This window comes from Rhynchophorus ferrugineus, unplaced genomic scaffold (assembly GCF_030347505.1).
Source record: "Rhynchophorus ferrugineus isolate W39M unplaced genomic scaffold, kcgeb_rfMv2 rfM11, whole genome shotgun sequence".
In the NCBI taxonomy this organism is placed as follows: Eukaryota; Metazoa; Arthropoda; class Insecta; order Coleoptera; family Curculionidae; genus Rhynchophorus; species Rhynchophorus ferrugineus.
In genome coordinates, this window is record NW_027472590.1 from 28,454,560 (window position 1) to 28,473,312 (window position 18,753).

The following is an 18,753-nucleotide window of genomic DNA, read 5'->3' on the forward strand; positions in this document are numbered from 1 at the left end:
AGTTAGTCAGAAATATAATAAATTTAAACAATAAAACTATTATAAAGGGCCTTCTCCTTTTAAACTGCATCCAATATAATCTTTATTGTTGTAGCTAATACAGTGTTTGGCATTAAATTCCCACATTTCTTGTTTGCGGCCTTTTCAATTAAAAAAATTCTAAACGAACCGGTAAAATACCATTAGAGGTATTAGAATTTTTCAGCGTATGAATTCAACCGATACTACTTTCTTTTTAATCTCATTCTATTGATCTATCGTTTTTTAAATCTTTTAAAATAAGCTATTAGTTTAATTGGAATGCCTATTTCCAGTAACGTAATTTTCGTTGAATATTTTCCGATTTTTACACTTTGTGGGGAATTAGGAATGGTTTCGGAGATTGAATTTTGTAGATTAAAAACTGGAAATTATATTTTTTGAGATAAAAGTTCACCTGTAAATATTGAAATTTATTTTAAAATTAAGCACTATACAGTAAAGCAGTAAGCATTTTGGTTCAAGATCGAAAGTTGCAGTTTTCTCTGCTCTTGCATTATGGATATAAGCGGTATTTTATATTTTCAATATTCTACATTATTAAGTTCGAGAAACTATTTTTTTATATTGGAAACAATTAACTGTCGAATTACAGATAATCTTGTTGTTCGGAATCTGTGACACTTTTTCAATAACGGTGAATTTTGTGATTGATCATCCAAATCTTGCTAGGGTATAAGAGTTTAAGATTTCGTTGAGTTTTTAGAATGAATAACATTTTCTGAAGGTTATGGTTGCCAACGTTTGTGGAAGGTGTAAACTACAGCTGTTCTTGAGCAGATTTTTGTAGATTTCTATGCTGGTTTCATTTTGGGTTTTCGACATATTTTAGTAGAAATACTGCATCAATTAAGTTAGTGAGTTTTATAATACCCTTTACTGGTCTACAAGAATCTCCCGCAACTGTCTATTAATCAAAGCATTCCTTGTCATAACCATTTTGCTACAATAGCCGTATATTTATTTTGATTGACGCTTATCCTACTTTCGTGCGAACATTATTATTTTGGATTTTTGTGGATTTCCAGAGCGAATACTCTGTTTCCTTGTTAAATGTTGGATTTCCAGTATAGTTATTTATGAATTTGATTGTCATGATACACCAACAAATAGGAGAAGAAAACTGTGACTTAACCAAACTTCCTATCTTTCATTTCACCTCTTTGACATTTAGACAATCCGTTGGTCTCCACTCTATTTTAAACGACGAGTTGGAACATCAGAAATTGAAACTATAGATCGTAGGAGAATAATCCAACAAACTTTCAAAATCCCATGACTGATATTGATTTAAAAAAAAAGAAAAATATTATTAACATCTTATAGCGAGGCAATTGGAGTTGAGTGAGTCCACTTGAGATCTTGAAAGAAATTAAATTTGGACTATTTGATGTAAGTAAATAACACTGTCATCATTTAAGGAAATATCAGATGATTATAAGTCGCAGACAGGTGGGCGAAGGAAATCTTATATGTTGGACGATAGATTATGAAAGAAAGACAGAAACAGAATTCATTTCTGAGGCCTGAAGAACATTAGAATTGTACGAAAGAAGAATGAATGTTAGAAAGAAGAATGGTACTTCTCATCAAGACGATACTGTTGTTCATACTGCTAAACTCCTTAAATATTTTTTTTCAGAAAACAATATTCATATTTTGAACAGTTGGTATAAGCTTGCACGTGCTGGGTACTCAAATAATAGACTATTTAATAATGTAACAACTAAAATGCTATTTAGGATATAGTAGTGAAAGAAACGTCCTTGAATAGATTATAAGAGGTTGTGAAAATAGAGGAGGATGCAAAAATTGATGAATTATAGATATTAATGAGTTCTTATATTTCATTATCTGTATTTTCTAACCACCCTTAATCGTAAAACCTAAATACTATATACATCCATATAGTATAGGGCGGGGCAAAAGTCGCGCTACCATTTTGATTGCGAACAGCAGACAGGCCGCATTCTGGAGGACAACGGACGGGAAAATGTGGCTCTTGTATTGCAGAAGCTCCAGAAATATCAATTTGGAGGCCCCAGTTACAGTTACATATTTCTGCATGTAGTTTAAGGCGAATTCTGAAAATGTTCCTCTACAATATTCAATTAATCCACAAATTGTTACCGATAGATCCTGACCAACGAGTTAAGTGCAATCCTAAGGCTGTCTGGTGATATTAAAGACATTTCGTCTAAAGTGATAATGAGAGATGAAGTCCATGTTCTTCTCAGTGGACACATCAATAAACAGAACAGTCAGTTTTGGGAAATACATAATCCTCAATTAATTCACAAAACATCATTGCATCCACTAAATGGAAACCAAACCTACTTTTTTTGCGAGCAAAGTTATAGGCAATCAAAATGGTATATATTTTCATGATATAGAGATGCAATTCCTCATTCCTCAATTCCATTTACGGTTCTGAGAAAAAATTGTGTAGTGTGCTAAAGTTTTGTCGCAGAGTTTACAATTTATTATATCAAAATAATCTGTTCATACAAAAATAGATTTTGCAATAAACCAATCGTTTTGCGGATATCACAACACTCTTCAGGTAATTAATATATCATTCGTACAGTCCAATATTCATTTCGCAACTCCCAAATAGAAATTTCTACGACACAAAATCCCCGAAACTCTCGTTGAACGTTGTATCTTCTATTAAAACATTTTTTCTGGTTTATCGTCATAGAAATGGGACCACATGCCCTTTTATTGTCGGATCCTCACCGCACGGAACGCCGAAAATAACAACGAAAAGTTTTTTGATCCCTCTAATCCTGCTATACAGCGTCGTCGTACATCTTATCGGATAAGTGGTATAAGTGTAATCATTATGTTTCCTGCTGATCCATTTTATTCCTTCCGGGGATCATATTTCTCGCGGACCGGAAATATTGAAAATATTTATCATTGAGGTGAAATCGTGCTTGCGTCACATATCTGTGAAATGTAGATAAAATACGGTACCGAATGTTTATTGATCAGGATAATATTTGTTACTTTACAGTATTCAAAATAGCAGCGAATCTGCGTGATTATGTCAAAACGCCACAATTTTGCCGCAATAACTCTTGAGTTTTAGTATGTTTTGACCTCAAAGCAAAATTTTAATCAAAATAAAATAATTTGGGTATCCTCCGAAGGTATAATCCACCTGATTAAGAATTTCATATCTGAGTAATATAAAAATACTAGCGACCCGTCCCGACTTCGCACGGGTGCAATGCTGATACTAAATTAAATACACTACAGAAAAAATATGAACGTTGTATATAAAAACATAGCGGCCCGCTCCGACTTTGCACGGGCATAAAATATATATGCCTATGTCACTCAATGAAAACATGATTAAAATCGATCCAGTATTTTTGGTTCATTCATTACTGCCCTTGGCCTGCACGCATTAAATTTGGAGTAAAACAATTCCTCTTCCCCTATACTTACTATGAAGATTTCCTGCTATCTTTGGAATATCTAAATTCATACAATTTTTATTACATTACACATTTTTAAACGCAAATTTTAAATTTGTAATATCCCCGAAAATATTTGTTTAATTTACATGCTGTAAGGAACCATATTGATCTATATTAATTGCACACTGTATTTAAGGTACTTAATTCGATAAGGATTAATGCCGTATTGCTTAAAATAGCTTCGTAAATAAGCCATTTTCTCACGTAAAAAGTAAAAAATAAAAATGGTTAATGTGGGTTATCCCTAAAAGATAAACATATACCATCGCGGACTTTTTTGTAGACCTTTTTATGGTGTACAATACTGTAGTACATTAATTTGATCTAACTCGTAGGGTTAGGTAGCGTTTTTGCTAATTGCTAAATAAGCCTAAAAAAATAGGTTAATTTACGACATCACGTTAGAAACCTCTAAAATTAGCAATGTTGCCTTAGTATATTATGCATGTATTATACATATAAACCTTCCTCTTGAATCACTCTATCTATTGAAAAAAACCGCATCAAAATCCGTTGCGTAGTTTTAAAGATTTAAGCACACATAGGGATATAGGGACAGAAAAGGCGACTTTGTTTTATACTATGTAGTGATTGTTTATATTATATATTATATTATGTACTTTCATTACAGAGCATATTAACATTTTATGCTTAGTTCTTGTTCATTGTAAAGTCTTTTTAATATAACTGTATTTATTTTTAGTTTATTATATTACTGTCTGTATACCTATTTCTTGATAAAACTATTTAAATTTAATCACTACATTATCCTTAATTCATTTTTCATATCTGCAAAACAGTTAGTATTATTTCTTCCCTCATACATTTTAACGAAACGCTCATGTATATTCTGAACAATAATACACATGCATATAAATCTTTCACACTATATAATACAATTTCCTATAGTTAAAGTATATAAATTATATACTGACCTTTAGTTGTTCCTTTTTTGATCACCTTGTCTTGACAATTGCAAGCATTGAATCATAAACCAACATTCATAAAGATTTATTCAATCACTGTCACTTTCAGAATCACTACTCAAGTGAGTAACTAAGCTGTTTATTTCCAATCCATCAAAAACTTGCTCACGATTCCACCATTTATCAGTTTCTTCTTCAATGTGTCTGATCGATCTCTTTCTTTCCATTCCAAAATTTCTTTCCATAAATCCAGACAGTTCTGGTTTGAATATTCTCCTCAATCTGAATATCTATTATAGTATGTCAGCGCTGGGATGTTTTACATTCTGATGACGTGTGTTCTCTTTTATTATGGAAGCATTTTTCCTAGAGTTGCTAATGTTGGTAGCTTTTGTTTTAGATCAACAATGATGCTGTTTGGATTTTATAACTTTTAAAAATCTAACCTTACATTCTACATGTATATTTGTTCTTTCATATTTTAAAACCAATATATGTTAAACTATGAATAACATAATAATTAGATTCCTAGATATTTTCTTGTTTTCACTCAGTCTTCTCGAAAATGACGTACTGTTCTATGCAGTACAATGTGCGCATGCTCTAAAGCCAAAATTTTATTTTCTAAATAACGTGTAATATGTCTAACCCTGAAGGTTCTATCCCAAATACAAGACTAACAATTCTGCAACTACCCAGGAAAAACATTGTATAAGTCCAAAATCCAACTAGTGACATTCCTTGAAAATATTTCTTTTAATTAAGGCTATAATTGTATCCTATAATTATTGATAAATATTTTATTTCATACTGCTCTGTTGGAAAATATTATTAACATAATATTTATTGACATATATTTTATATAATACTCAATACACTTGGAACAGGTCCGCTAATAGGCTTCTAATATTTAATAAACTAATTAATACGTTAATTATGATACTTGTAATTAACATAGATTTCATTAAAATTCGACCACCATTTCATATTATTCTAGTGAAAGGTTTAGCTGTATTGTTATTTACGCATTATCATATTAGCATAATACAATTTACAAATCGTACACATGTAATAGCTTTATATTAACGCAGTTATATAGGCACAATAATTCTTCATATTCCAAACAGTATAAACCTGCTAATTTAAATGTATTTTTTTTTAATTTGATGGAAAATAGTTTCTTAATTAAATTATTTCTGTAATTATTTTCTTCTGAACATGAAGAACTACGGATTTTGATCATTTATGTTCTTCTTCTTATGTTATTAAATTTAAACATTTTGAGTACTCGCTTCGACGGTATATATACTAAAATTGGAATCATACAGAGAAGATGCATAGTTCATGCATCAACATGGTTCCTGCGCAAGGATGACATGTAAAATAGTGAAGCGCCTAACATTTTTTGGCTTCCATCTCTAACCAGTATTGTTTCAGTGGAACTGTGGCTATCTACAAGGCTCTATCTGCATTGGAAAAGTTATCGATGAACGGAGCAATACTCATAATAACAGAATCAAAAAGTTCCTTGGAGAGCCTGACACCTGCAAAGACATTCCAGCCTATTATTACATATGTAAGAGAGCTGCACACAACTTTATAAAAGAAGGGGCTAAGGATTACACACTTCTGGATTTCCTCTTATAGGAGAATACTTGGAAATGAAAAAGCCAATTTTTTGGCGAAGGACCTAAGATTCGACCAAATGTGCAATTTTGCAAGAAAGATACTAAAACACACATGAAAGCTTTCTATAAACAATTGCACCAACTAAATTGGAACCTCCTTATGAAGAATAATAAATTAGGGAAGATCAAGAGGGTCTTTCACCAGCTTCCTGATGTCAGTAATGTTAGTAGATTCAAACTGAGTATCCTCACTCGTCTACGGATAGGGCATTGAAGACTTACCCACGAATACTTGTTAATAGGACGACGCCCACCCCTGTGTGACTAATGTTAGACTAAGTTGAGCGTCAGGAACATCCTACTAAATTTTCAGAAATATGTAGTTCTAAAGCAGCAACTTGGGGTGGTGAGGTTATTGAAGCAACTGGTTTAACTTGAGCAATTAGAGTGCTGATGGGCTTTTTGCCAGCCACGGATCTGCTCCAGCATTTACTGAGAAATGAGATATTTATGTGTTAATTAATTTGTTTTTCTAAATATTTTGTCATTAACTTATTTCACATTTTATTTATACTATATATTGTTAGCGTTATAATATAACAGGTCAATTGAAAAGTCCCCGGTCTGACACATAGATGGCGCTACTAGAATTAAATGCATATGTTTTTTAGTTAGCCCTAACCCTCAGAAGATGCGTTGTATAAATTTGACAGCTGTCGTATCATTAATTTGTGAATTATAGGATTTTGAGTGAAGCAACTTTTGTTATTGTGAAAAAAATTGATAAAAAGGAACTTCGCGTATTGACAAAATATTGCTTTTTTAAGGGAAAAATACAATTGAAACAAAAACTTGGCATGATGCCGAGTTTTCGGGCACTGCCCTCGGAAAATCAACCATCAAGGATTGGTATGCTAAGTTTGGACGTGGTAAAATCAGCACCGAAATCGGTGAACGAAGTGGACGGCAAAAAGAGGTTGTTACCGACGAAAACATTTAAAAAATCCACAAAATGATTTTTAATTACCGTAAATTGAAATTGGAAATAGAAGACACTCTAGAGATATCAACTGAAATATATATTATATCATTCACGAATATTTGGATACGAGAAAGCTCTGTGCAAAGTCAGTGCCGAGCGAGCTCACTTTTGGCCAAAAACAACGACGAGTTGATGATTCGGATCGGTGTTTGAAGATGATCAAGCGTAATAAACCCGAGTTTTTGCATCCATATGCGACAATGGTTGAAACATGGCTCTATCACTTCACTTCGAAGCCCAATCGACAGTCATCCGAGTGGACTGCACACGATGAACCCAAAGCGTGGGAAAAAGCTACAGTCGGTTGGCAAGGTTATGGAATCTGTATTTTGGGATGCGCACGGAATAATTTTCATTGACTGCCTTGAAAAAGGAAGGACAATCAACAGCGACTATCACATAGCGTTATTGGACATTTTGAAAGACGAAATCGCCGAAAACGGTTGCATTTGATGAAAAATAAAGTGCTGCTTCACCAAGACAATGTGTCAAAAATCCATGAATTGGGCTTCGAATTGCTTCCTCACACACCGTATTCTCCAGATCTGGCCTCCAGCGACTATTTCCTGTTCTCAGGTATCAAAAGATTGCTTGCTGGGCAGAAATTTTCGTCGAATAAAGAGGTGGTCCCCGAAACTGAGGCCTATATTTAAGCAAAGGACAAATCGTACTACCAAAATCGTATCGAAAAGTTGGAGGGTCGCTATAATCAGGGTATCAGCCTTGAAGGGAATTATGTTAAATAAAAAAACTAATTTTGCCAAAAAATGTGTTTTACTGCGGTAGGCCGGGAATTTTTCAATTGATCTATTATGTTATGTATTTATTGTATTGTATATTATTTTTAAATTAAATCTTACATTGTAACCCATTGTGACTCTAAATAGCCCATGATGCTGATGGGCTATAACAGTAAAAACAAATAAAATAATAAAAAAATTAAACATTTTGATAACTGTTAAATTATATCAGATTATTATGAACTCTCTACTGTTGTTACGATTTTCTCAGTCTATGATTTGGTTTAATTATGGACCACGGTAAGCAATATGCAATATTGTTTACCTCTCAATATTGGCTGCAAGGCAACAGAGATTATGCTGTAAGCAAAAATATCATATTTTGTAGTTATTCGGCAGTCTGACATAACCAGATGTTGACGAAGGTTAATGAACATTGGGTGGTGAATTCTTGTTTTGTTATTAGAAGTTTAGCCGAACCCTCGATTACTAACGCTGCATACTAACTGTATTGATTAGTCAAAGGGGTTATCATCGGTATAATGGAAGGTTTTACTATCCGACAAGAATACGAGATTAGCTTTTCAGAAAATGTATTTCAAAAACCCGAAGAAATGTTTAAATAGTTTTAGGAAAACACACTTGACCCTGTCGATCTATTTAAAAGTATTCTAAAAGTAACAAAACAAGGATTTATTGTTCTACAATATGCCGTATAATGTTGAAATATGATTGATGGGTTGGGAACAGTATATTTTCGGTATGTTTTTCGTGAGTTTTTCACAAGAATTCATTAAAATACCTTCTGTATCTCTCAGTTTTTGCCGATTTGTGTTACCTGACGATAACATAATTCCGTTCCAGTACCATAATACACCAAGCACCGTCATCTTTACCGTCAATGAGGGCTTCGCAACTACTTGTAATGCTTCTATATGATGTGTTTAAATGTTGAGAACGAACGAATGAAAAAATGATGTATCCTCGTAGGAAGTGAAGGGCTGCTCAGTCATGTCACGACTCAGATATTGGAGCAAGTAGTGCTCAGAAGGAAGCTACAAACAAAGTCTGGAGAATACGGCTTTGCTTATATTCCGGCCGTTTCTCGCTGCAGTGATTTCATTAAGTTTTAGCAGCTCAAAGTATACGACATCAAACTGATTTCACCAATTCATTCGGCATTATCGTTGATGCTGATGCATGACCTAGTGGTCTCCTTAATATTTTCGCCTTAGATTATCGCAATGGATCCAGTTTTCGTCATCAATAACGACACGATGCAAAAATATTTACGATTTTGTCGTTGAAAGAGCATTTCACATACGACCAAACGTTTTTCTTTATTATTTTGGCGTCAATTCATAAGGCACAAAATATCCAAGCTTTTGGATCATTTCCATGTTCTTCGATAGATTGTTATAGGTTTCTTATGTTACTTCTAACCATTCTGTACATTCTTCTTGCATTTTAGACGAATCATCACAAAATAACGCAACGCTTTCAAATCCTCGTTTGCAAATATTTTTGACTGCCCAAAACGCTTTAAAATCGTTCGCTCGTTCCAAAATCCTAAATATTTGTTTCTTAACCATATCAGGCCCATAAATTCATTTTTAGGGACGGATATATGACAGATGGTGTTACTGTATATTAATCGTTTCGAGTACATTTCTAACCAACTTCTTGATAAGACCTGACTGACAGGGTTCATTTTTCAGTATGTGTGATTTTGTGGTGTATGAAGGGTGAACATTTTTTTTTATTTGCGTTGAAAATGTTTGAATTTGCATCGAGCAACTTGTGGGAACTTTTACGTTCTTTCACTTTGAATAAAATGGCGGCCGAAAGTCATTGAATGCTATCCGAAGTTTATAGCAAACGTGTGCCATTGATTTTAACATGTAAACAGCGGCTACGACTTTTTAAAAGTAGTGATTTTGACAGCGAAGACAAAGAGCGCTCTGAACAGTCATATTAAACTTTTATTCTTTCGCAATACATTTAAAAAAAATATTATTCTGTTTTCTTTTCATTCAGTATTGTAACAATACTCTTTTTGTTTTAATCATAATTCAGATGTGCTGTTTAAGATTCCTGGCATTTCAACTGAGACTAGTATAAAATATTATTTCTGTTTATATAAGCGCCTTCTATATACCTTTGATATTTCTTCTGCTAAGTCAATATCGCCACTTTTAAAACATCGAAATCAGTAATCACATGTTAAATTCAAAGAGGCATATTTGTCATGAGCTTCACAAAACATTCGAATATCTTCAGCAGCCTTTTTTTAGATTGATGTAAAATATATTATTTTGATTCTCAGATAGTACAAATTTGAAGAACAGTAAAATGTATTGGTCAATTAGAAGAAAATCACAATTATCAGTACATAATAAATTGTTCTTTTATGAGCTACTTTTGAAACTTATATGGCTATAAGAAAGTTATTGTAGATGCAGTCAGATATAGTACAGGATTGCTTACTTACATCTAAGTCAATCTAAGTAATAAGGTTAAGTTATTGTAAAGATAAATTGTAGGGTAGTCGGAAATGACTAATAACAATCAATAATAACTAATAATAAAAAATAAGTTGTATATATATATATATTTTGTTATACTTCGCTTCAATCTTCTGACACCAATATTGCTTGTACGTTGCTGTAATTTAGTAACCTTATTTTATGTTTTAAGGTGAGATATTCAATAAATCCTCACGTATAGGGACGTAAAAGGACAGTTCTTTGACTTTGGATCTAATCTGTCTTGCTCTTTGTCTAACGCGATATTTAGTTTATTTGTTTGTGATTGTAATTGTAAATATCTTTAGGCAACAGTGAAAAATCTGACAAGGAATAACCATCCCAGTCAAGTCGGTAACCAAGCTCGGTAAGACCGAATGTTTTCTGAGATGGTATCTAAGTTGATCACTGGCCAGTCGGTAGGCTTAATGCCGACGATCTTGGTTCAGAGACCACATTAAACTGTAGATACAGTCTACGTAAAAGAAAGACATTAAAACTTGTTTTAAAGAATCTATAATTAGCTATATAAGAATTGATCCTAAAAATTCCTAGGCCTACTAGATGTTAATTAATAAAAATAAAATTAACGTAAAAATCAGACACAATCTTTAATCGTGTATCGTGTACCTTCACTTAACACCTTTTATATTAACTAAATATTAATCAAGTAATTTAACTAATGGCATTCTCATTGGTTTCAGTTATTAATGGATTAATCTTCGTGACGGGATTACTAGGAAACATAGCAGTTTGTATTGTGATAATAAGACAACCAACGCTTCACTCAGCGACCAATTATTATTTGTTCAACTTGGCTGTCTCCGATGTCACTCTCTTAGTATTCGGTAAGTATATGTTGTATGTATGAATATGCTTGAAATTAGTAAAAATTTATTGAAGATTTTAGAAGTAATATTACGGCTGATAATTTAGATTTAAGAAATCTGTTTTCATCAATATATCAGTGGCCATAATTAATAATTAAACGATATATATCTCGAATGCGATTTTAAGAAAAGTTAATAAGGATATTTTGAATTGTTCCAAAACTTAACAGGTCAATTGAACAGTTCCCGGTCTGACACATGGATAGCGATACTGCAATTAATTCCACATGTTTTTTATTAGCCCTAACCCTAAAAAGATGCGTGTATAAATTTGACAGCTGTCGGATTATTAGTTTGTGAATTATAGCCTTTTGAGTGAAGTAACTTTTATTATTGTGAAGAAAATGGACAAAAAGAATTTCGCGTGTTGATTAGTTTTTGAAGGAAAAAAATACAGTTGAAACAAAACTTAGCTTGACGCCGAGTTTCTGGACACTGCCCTAGGAAAATCAACCATCAAGGAGTCGTATGCTAAGTTTAGACGTGGTGAAATGAGTACCGAAAACGATGAATACAATGGACGCCCAAAAGTGGTTGTTACCGACGAAAATATTAAACAAATCCACAAAATAATTTTGAATAACCGTATATTGAAATTGAATGAAATAGCAGACTTACTAAAGATATCAACTGAACGTGCACATCATATCATTCACGAAGATTTTGGTATGAGAAAGCTCTGTGCGAAGTGGGTGCCGCGCGAGCTCATTTTTGACCAAAAACAACGACGAGTTGATGAATCGGAGCAGTGTTTGAAGATGATCAAGCGTAATAAACCCGAGTTTTTGCGTCGATATGTGACAATGAATGAAACATGGCTCCATCATTTCACTCCGAAGTCCAATGGACATCCGAGTGAACTGCACACGATGAACCCGCTCTAAAGCATAGGAAAACACAACAGTCGGCTTCAATTGACCTGTTATGCGAACGAGGCTACCTTTTTTCTAGACCGACAGATAGTCTTCAAGCTCCAGCACTAGCTAAATATGATATTCAGAGGCCCTTGATTTCGGAAGCTCCAGATTTATCCAAATCACTTATTGTAAGAGCTTCGTCCCGTAGCTACAGAAACCTATATATCATGGACATCATTTTGACCGTCGTCTGAGATGATCGGACCAAATCCAACAAGTTACTGCGAAGAGTTTATCGAAAGCGCTGTTCTCCCTCTCATATAGATTAATATAATTGTTCCAAAATAAAATCTTGAAGATGTATGGCCCATAGTCTGACAGAAAGCACTAAATAAATTGACAAACAAGGGTGCAATCAATACTTGAAGTCAGAATTACCGAAAGATTCATAAAAGGCATACCCGGCGTCAATAATAAGTTAATTCAGCCAATACCAACTCTGCTACTGTAGTCATATTATATACTTTTCAGCAGTATACCCATTAGTAATTGAGATATTACCAAGTTATCTTCTCCAGAAATTTCGTCAAAAACGCCTCTAGATCCATCGATTGGATTTCTTAGCATCATTTTGATGCCATCTGGTAAATTAAACATTTCAAACCTTTATGTCTGGTTCAAAGATAATCCTTTCAAAACTATGGATATGTTTTCAAAAATTAAAACAAAAGATTGGCTGCGTTTTGTTGAGGAACCAAAACAGTAAAATAGCAAAATTTAGATGATTATTGCAATCTATTCGATCGAAATCACCTCAAAAACTTTTAACAATAACCGAAAAATTGTAACTATAAATAGTTGTAATATCTAATGAGCAAAAGGCTATCGAATCGTTAGCTATTGTTGCTCTTGGTTTGAAAATGAGTTTACATTTGGACGATATTATATTAAAGAAACAAATTGAAATTAAAGAGTTCTCGATATAAGGCGTTTTACCTTAAGAAATTGACTAAATATGAAATTTCTCTTTAGACACCTGCTATATTCTTGCGATATTAAGCGCGTGTATCTGCTTAGGTGCTAATAATATTAAGCTTTTCCCCTCCAGGAAATATATCAAAATAACACCGTTTGGTGCGGAATATTTTATAGGCAGTTAAGGTATCTTAAAGCCCTTGACTCCCAATCAGGTAAATTGTCTATGAGAAGCCGCTGAGATATTGATTTATACACCGTTCAGACGATATAACGTTAATACGGTATTTTACAGTTCACCTATATAATATTTAGTATATATATATATATATATATATATATATATATATATGTATATGTATATATATCAGTTACATAAATTTACAAAATGTTAATTGAAAAACATCTGATTGTAAATTAGAGATTGATTTAGAAGAGATTCAAAAATTTACCTTCATTTTTCTTGGTTAAAAAAGTGATTTACAAAGTTTTCATGTTTTATAAGTTACTAGGGCTGCAGATCAAGTAGTCGTAATTGGTTCAGGAAGACACTGTTCTATAGGAAACTCTTAATAAAGATTTTAAAAGTTTAATAGACCCCAAAAAGATTCTTCTACCATCTCTACCTATACAGTTGGGTTAATACAGTTTGACAGAAATTTGCCTAAACGATGATATCTTTAAATATATCTGAACATAATAAATCCGATTACAACTACACAAAATGAGACTTGGACGTTATCTAAAACCTTAGCTCAGTTTTTGTACTATGTGAGAGCATTTGTCTATAAATTTAATGTAGTGAATTTAACAATATTACTAGACAAGCTCAATATTCTCGACTATCTGCTCATCGTTCTTGTACAATATTTCTTGGTGTTTTTTCTTCTGAATACCTGTACGATATCAGTAAAATTTAAGGTTAAATCTTAAAATAACGACTTGCTACTGTTGCCTAATTCTCAGAGAAAAATGAAGTGCATCACGTGAGAAATAATGCATACCAACTGGCGAGTGACCAACTTAGAAGTCATACCAGAGGGCATCCTGTCCTGGCCAGCCTACTTACTGGCTGAACCGGGATCATTTTACCTGTCGAATTTTACGCTGTCAAATATTAAACAATCGCAAAATACAGATTTACGATCGTTACCCAGCAGGATTTGAACCCGAGACCAACGCAAGAGTAGGTGGATCGTCTCGTTACCATTACCACTGCGCCAACCAAGTCTGCTAATATAATATCACACGTAAAACTTAAAAATATGATATTTTAACTATCATATTTTTATTTGTAATAATTATCTTGTTGTATGTGAAATGAAAATTGAACTACGATTTGAGCACCCAAAGATCTGTAATATTTGTGTTTGGTCTATGTGTCAGTGCTTAAAAAGCAACATAAATGTATACGATAGGAAAAACCCTGCGGATAAATATATTTCAAGCAAACTTTTTTACATGGAAATGTCAGGGTGAAAATGAATTTATTCCAACAGTCTCTTTGTTTCCGTCAGACCATAAGCTCCAATTATTAACAATTGCAATTAATAAAGCTCAAGGGTAGAGCCTGAAGGTGCCTGATGTAGATATATGAAATGAACGTTTTCCCATGATCAATTTTAAGAATGTTTAAGGGTCTGTTCACCTAAGAACTAATTTATCTTATCAGAGAAGCAACTGAGGATTTTTGTATAAATTAAACACGTATTATAAGGAAACAAAAGGTTATGTAGAAAAATCTGTCCCATTATTGGGCCTGATGGGGATCAGCCATATAAAATTCTGGGGATACATCACACTACATTATACCCCATGGGTGGTGCGGAAATTTGTGTAATGACGCATTAACTGACATACTGACACAGCACTAAACTAATGGATAATATACACCCTTTACCTGCTCAACTATTCAACAGAAGTGTGTTTGTTTAATGTTGTAAACCTATACTTGAAACATTATATTAAATACAAAATCAATGACTAAAATAGTATATACCAATACCAACATGTTTATTAAAAGATTTATTGCACTATTTTTATGACAACTACTATTTGTAGGTTTAATATTAACATAACAAAAATCGGCAAGAATGGAATAACATATATTTTTTTATACCACAAGGAGACTTATTACATTATATTAATAAAGAAGAATAGTAATGCAGTAACAATGAAATATGTATTATATTTCATACTAGCGACCCGCCCCGGCTTCGCACGGGTGCAATGCTGATACTAAATTAAATACACTACAGAAAAAATATGAACGTTGTATATAAAAACATAGCGGCCCGCACCGACTTTACACGGGCATAAAATATATATGCCTATGTCACTCAATGAAAACATGATTAAAATCGATCCAGTATTTTTGGTTCATTCATTACTGCCCTTGGCCTGCACGCATTAAATTTGGAGTAAAACAATTCCTCTTCCCCTATACTTACTATGAAGATTTCCTGCTATCTTTGGAATATCTAAATTCATACAATTTTTATTACATTACACATTTTTAAATGCAAATTTTAAATTTGTAATATCTCCGAAAATATTTGTTTAATTTACATGCTGTAAGGAACCATATTGATCTATATTAATTGCACACTGTATTTAAGGTACTTAATTCGATAAGGATTAATGCCGTATTGCTTAAAATAGCTTCGTAAATAAGCCATTTTCTCACGTAGAAAGTAAACAATAAAAATGGTTAATGTGGGTTATCCCTAAAAGATAAACATATACTGTCGCGGTCTTTTTTGTAGACCTTTTTATGGTGTACAATACTCTAGTACATTAATTTGATCTAACTCGTAGGGTTAGGCAGCGTTTTTGCTAATTGCTAAATAAGCCTAAAAAAATAGGTTAATTTACGACATCACGTTAGAAACCTCTAAAATTAGCAATGTTTCCTTAGTATATTATGCACGTATTATACATATAAACCTTCCTTCCTCTTCTCCTAATCACTCTATCTATTGAAAAAAACCGCATCAAAATCCGTTGCGTAGTTTTAAAGATTTAAGCGCACATAGGGATATAGGGACAGAAAAGGCGACTTTGTTTTATACTATGTAGTGAAAAATCAAAGAGGCTTTTTAGTTGTACTAATAAAAAATAGCACAAAAACAATTACACTTAAGTCTTTATTATATATTCATTCAACCCACTAATAATCGCAAGAAATTCTAAACAAAATTTAACGGCTTGACATAAAAATGCCCAACAATATTAATTAAAGATTCTTTTTGTGTGCCTCCACCACACCCAGCTACAGAGAGAGACCGCAAAACATCTTGGGTTAACCAAACTACGTTTCTCATTTCATTCCCCAATTACAAGCTTAATTGCCAAGCTGACCGCCCTCGGTTACAAGAACCAAAGCCTCGACGCCATCAGACAGCCTCACAATTTGCTCAATAAAGGGATTGTTAAATAGAATAACGGTCACAATACGATGATACAATTTTTCAATTACTATCTGTATTTAAAATGGTCAACAAAGCAATATACGAATTAATAAAATGTATTGAAATCGGCTTTTTGCATTGGCAAATAGTTAACGAAGAAACTGTCAACAGCACCATAATCATAGAGTAATAGAGATGCAACTCAATAGGGGCTGTGGTGTAAAGTTTTGTTTTGCCCAACATCCAGAGGGAGCCATAATGGGCCATTCAAGTAATTTGATTGGTCAATTTAAATCTCCATTATAGGCACCTGTAAGAAAAATATTTTACTGTGAAGACATTTGATTGGCTCATTAGTAATGTTTGGCACGTGACAGCCTTGATGTCATGTTTAATTGATCAATGAAATTTAAACAAAAAACATTTTTTTCTGAAATAAATTTATTAAATTAAATTCAATTAAATATACATATAAATATAATATTTAAAAATAAATAAATATAAATATAATCTATAACGTTAAATATAAATTCATAATTTAAATTTATCTACAAAATATAAATATAATATAAAAGTAAGTATATCTATAAAATATAAATATTATATACATATATATAAAACCATAAGCAAAAGCTTTTATGCATTGCAAATAAAAATTATCTCTTCCATCTCTGCGTTAGTACTTACTCTCCGAAAGATCATTATGGAATTTACAATTGAAGGGTTTTACATTTACTTTTTTTAAACATTTGACAAAAATTGTGTTATATTATCGACGTGGCAAAATCGCTAAATAAAATAAGACATAGCTCAAAGACCTACCGACAGTAAAATAAAACAATTTTGTTAGAGTCTGGGGTACGAGATATTACCTTGCCTCATAAAATCAGTCTCAATTTCCGGGTCTACCAATTTATTCATAATTGTATGTAAACAAAAATCACACTTAATTTCTTTTTTAAGAAGTTTTACTAAATAATCTGATATGTACACTACGGTACAACGTAAAACTTTGTTTGCTCTTATAGGAACATCTGGAATGAAGTTAGAGTCAAGTATTTAAGAGTAAGAATGGGCAGAAAGGGGGATACTGGCTGAATGAATACAAACATTACCATTACCTTCTGGAGTTTGTTCAAATATCGATGATACTTCCTTCGAACATCCTGATTGTGGGCTTGGAACGATGGAAATAGGCACTACAAATATAGTAAGACAGTTTCGAAATTAATGGTAACAATTATGAACAGAAATTTGACTGACTCTTTCAATTTACCTTGATCCACTTTCATTTGTACATATTCTGGGCTCGTGGTATTCTTTTCATCATCACAAAATTGTTCATAAGTACTTAAAGAAAAGTTTAAATGTATCACAAAAATGTCTCACATGGTAACGATCATAAATATGTTTCATGTTTAACCCAACCAGTTTAGGATTTTTAATGTTTTCTACATTAAATTAATAATACAAAAAAAATTAAATAAATTTATTCTATCAAAACGAACTATGTGTACATTAAAAATCATCGTGGTATGAAGATTCGGCTACTTTCGGAACTATTCGTATATGTATTTTGGGTGAAAAATATGGATGAAAGATAAAGACTATATAAATGAAGTAATGAATATATGCAGCAGTTATATTTAAAATAACTACATAATCTGCATGTCATGATGTACTTACTAAATTCAAGTAACAATTTCAAAATTTTTTTATTTATATATTCTATGTTTTAATAAACAAATATCTGTGGCTTCATTTTTTATTCCATATTGATATTTATAACATAAAAGTAAACAAAGATCATGTAATTATATTTGATGCTCCGAACTTGTCACAGGAAATAATTCTTCTTGAATTCTTCTGAAATTATTCTTAAATTCCGAAAATAATCTTACTTATGATACTTGGTTATAATATTCAGTGGTATAGTAATTCAAGCTTAGCAATATTTTGTGGATTATTGAAAATTAATGGAAATTAGATTTAATTAAATGCCAGATATTGGAAATGGTTACTGAGTAGTATAGTTTTTGATATAGTCATTTTAGTATGTTTTGATATAGAGGAATTTATAGTTTTAATTAATGTTATATATCAAATACATTCTGATGTTATATTGAAAATATTGTGAAAACAAGCTTTATTAACATATCGTTTTTAAATTATTCCCTATAGTCTGATATGAGAGAAAAATGATTAATAACTGTAGGTAATCCCGTCCACAGAG

General features: G+C 32.3%; 1 protein-coding gene and 1 pseudogene across 1 annotated transcript in view; both read left to right on the forward strand.

Moving 5' to 3' along the window:
- Window positions 1–18,753, forward strand: part of CAPAr (neuropeptides capa receptor) — a 215,313-nt gene that overhangs the window by 102,312 nt on the left and 94,248 nt on the right. Inside the window, exon 3 of the mRNA XM_076418225.1 lies at window positions 11,093–11,236. Within this exon, the coding sequence (XP_076274340.1) occupies window positions 11,093–11,236 (144 nt within the window). The remainder of the gene's footprint in view (window positions 1–11,092; window positions 11,237–18,753) is intronic.
- LOC143205370 (uncharacterized) lies at window positions 5,738–5,859 on the forward strand (annotated as a pseudogene).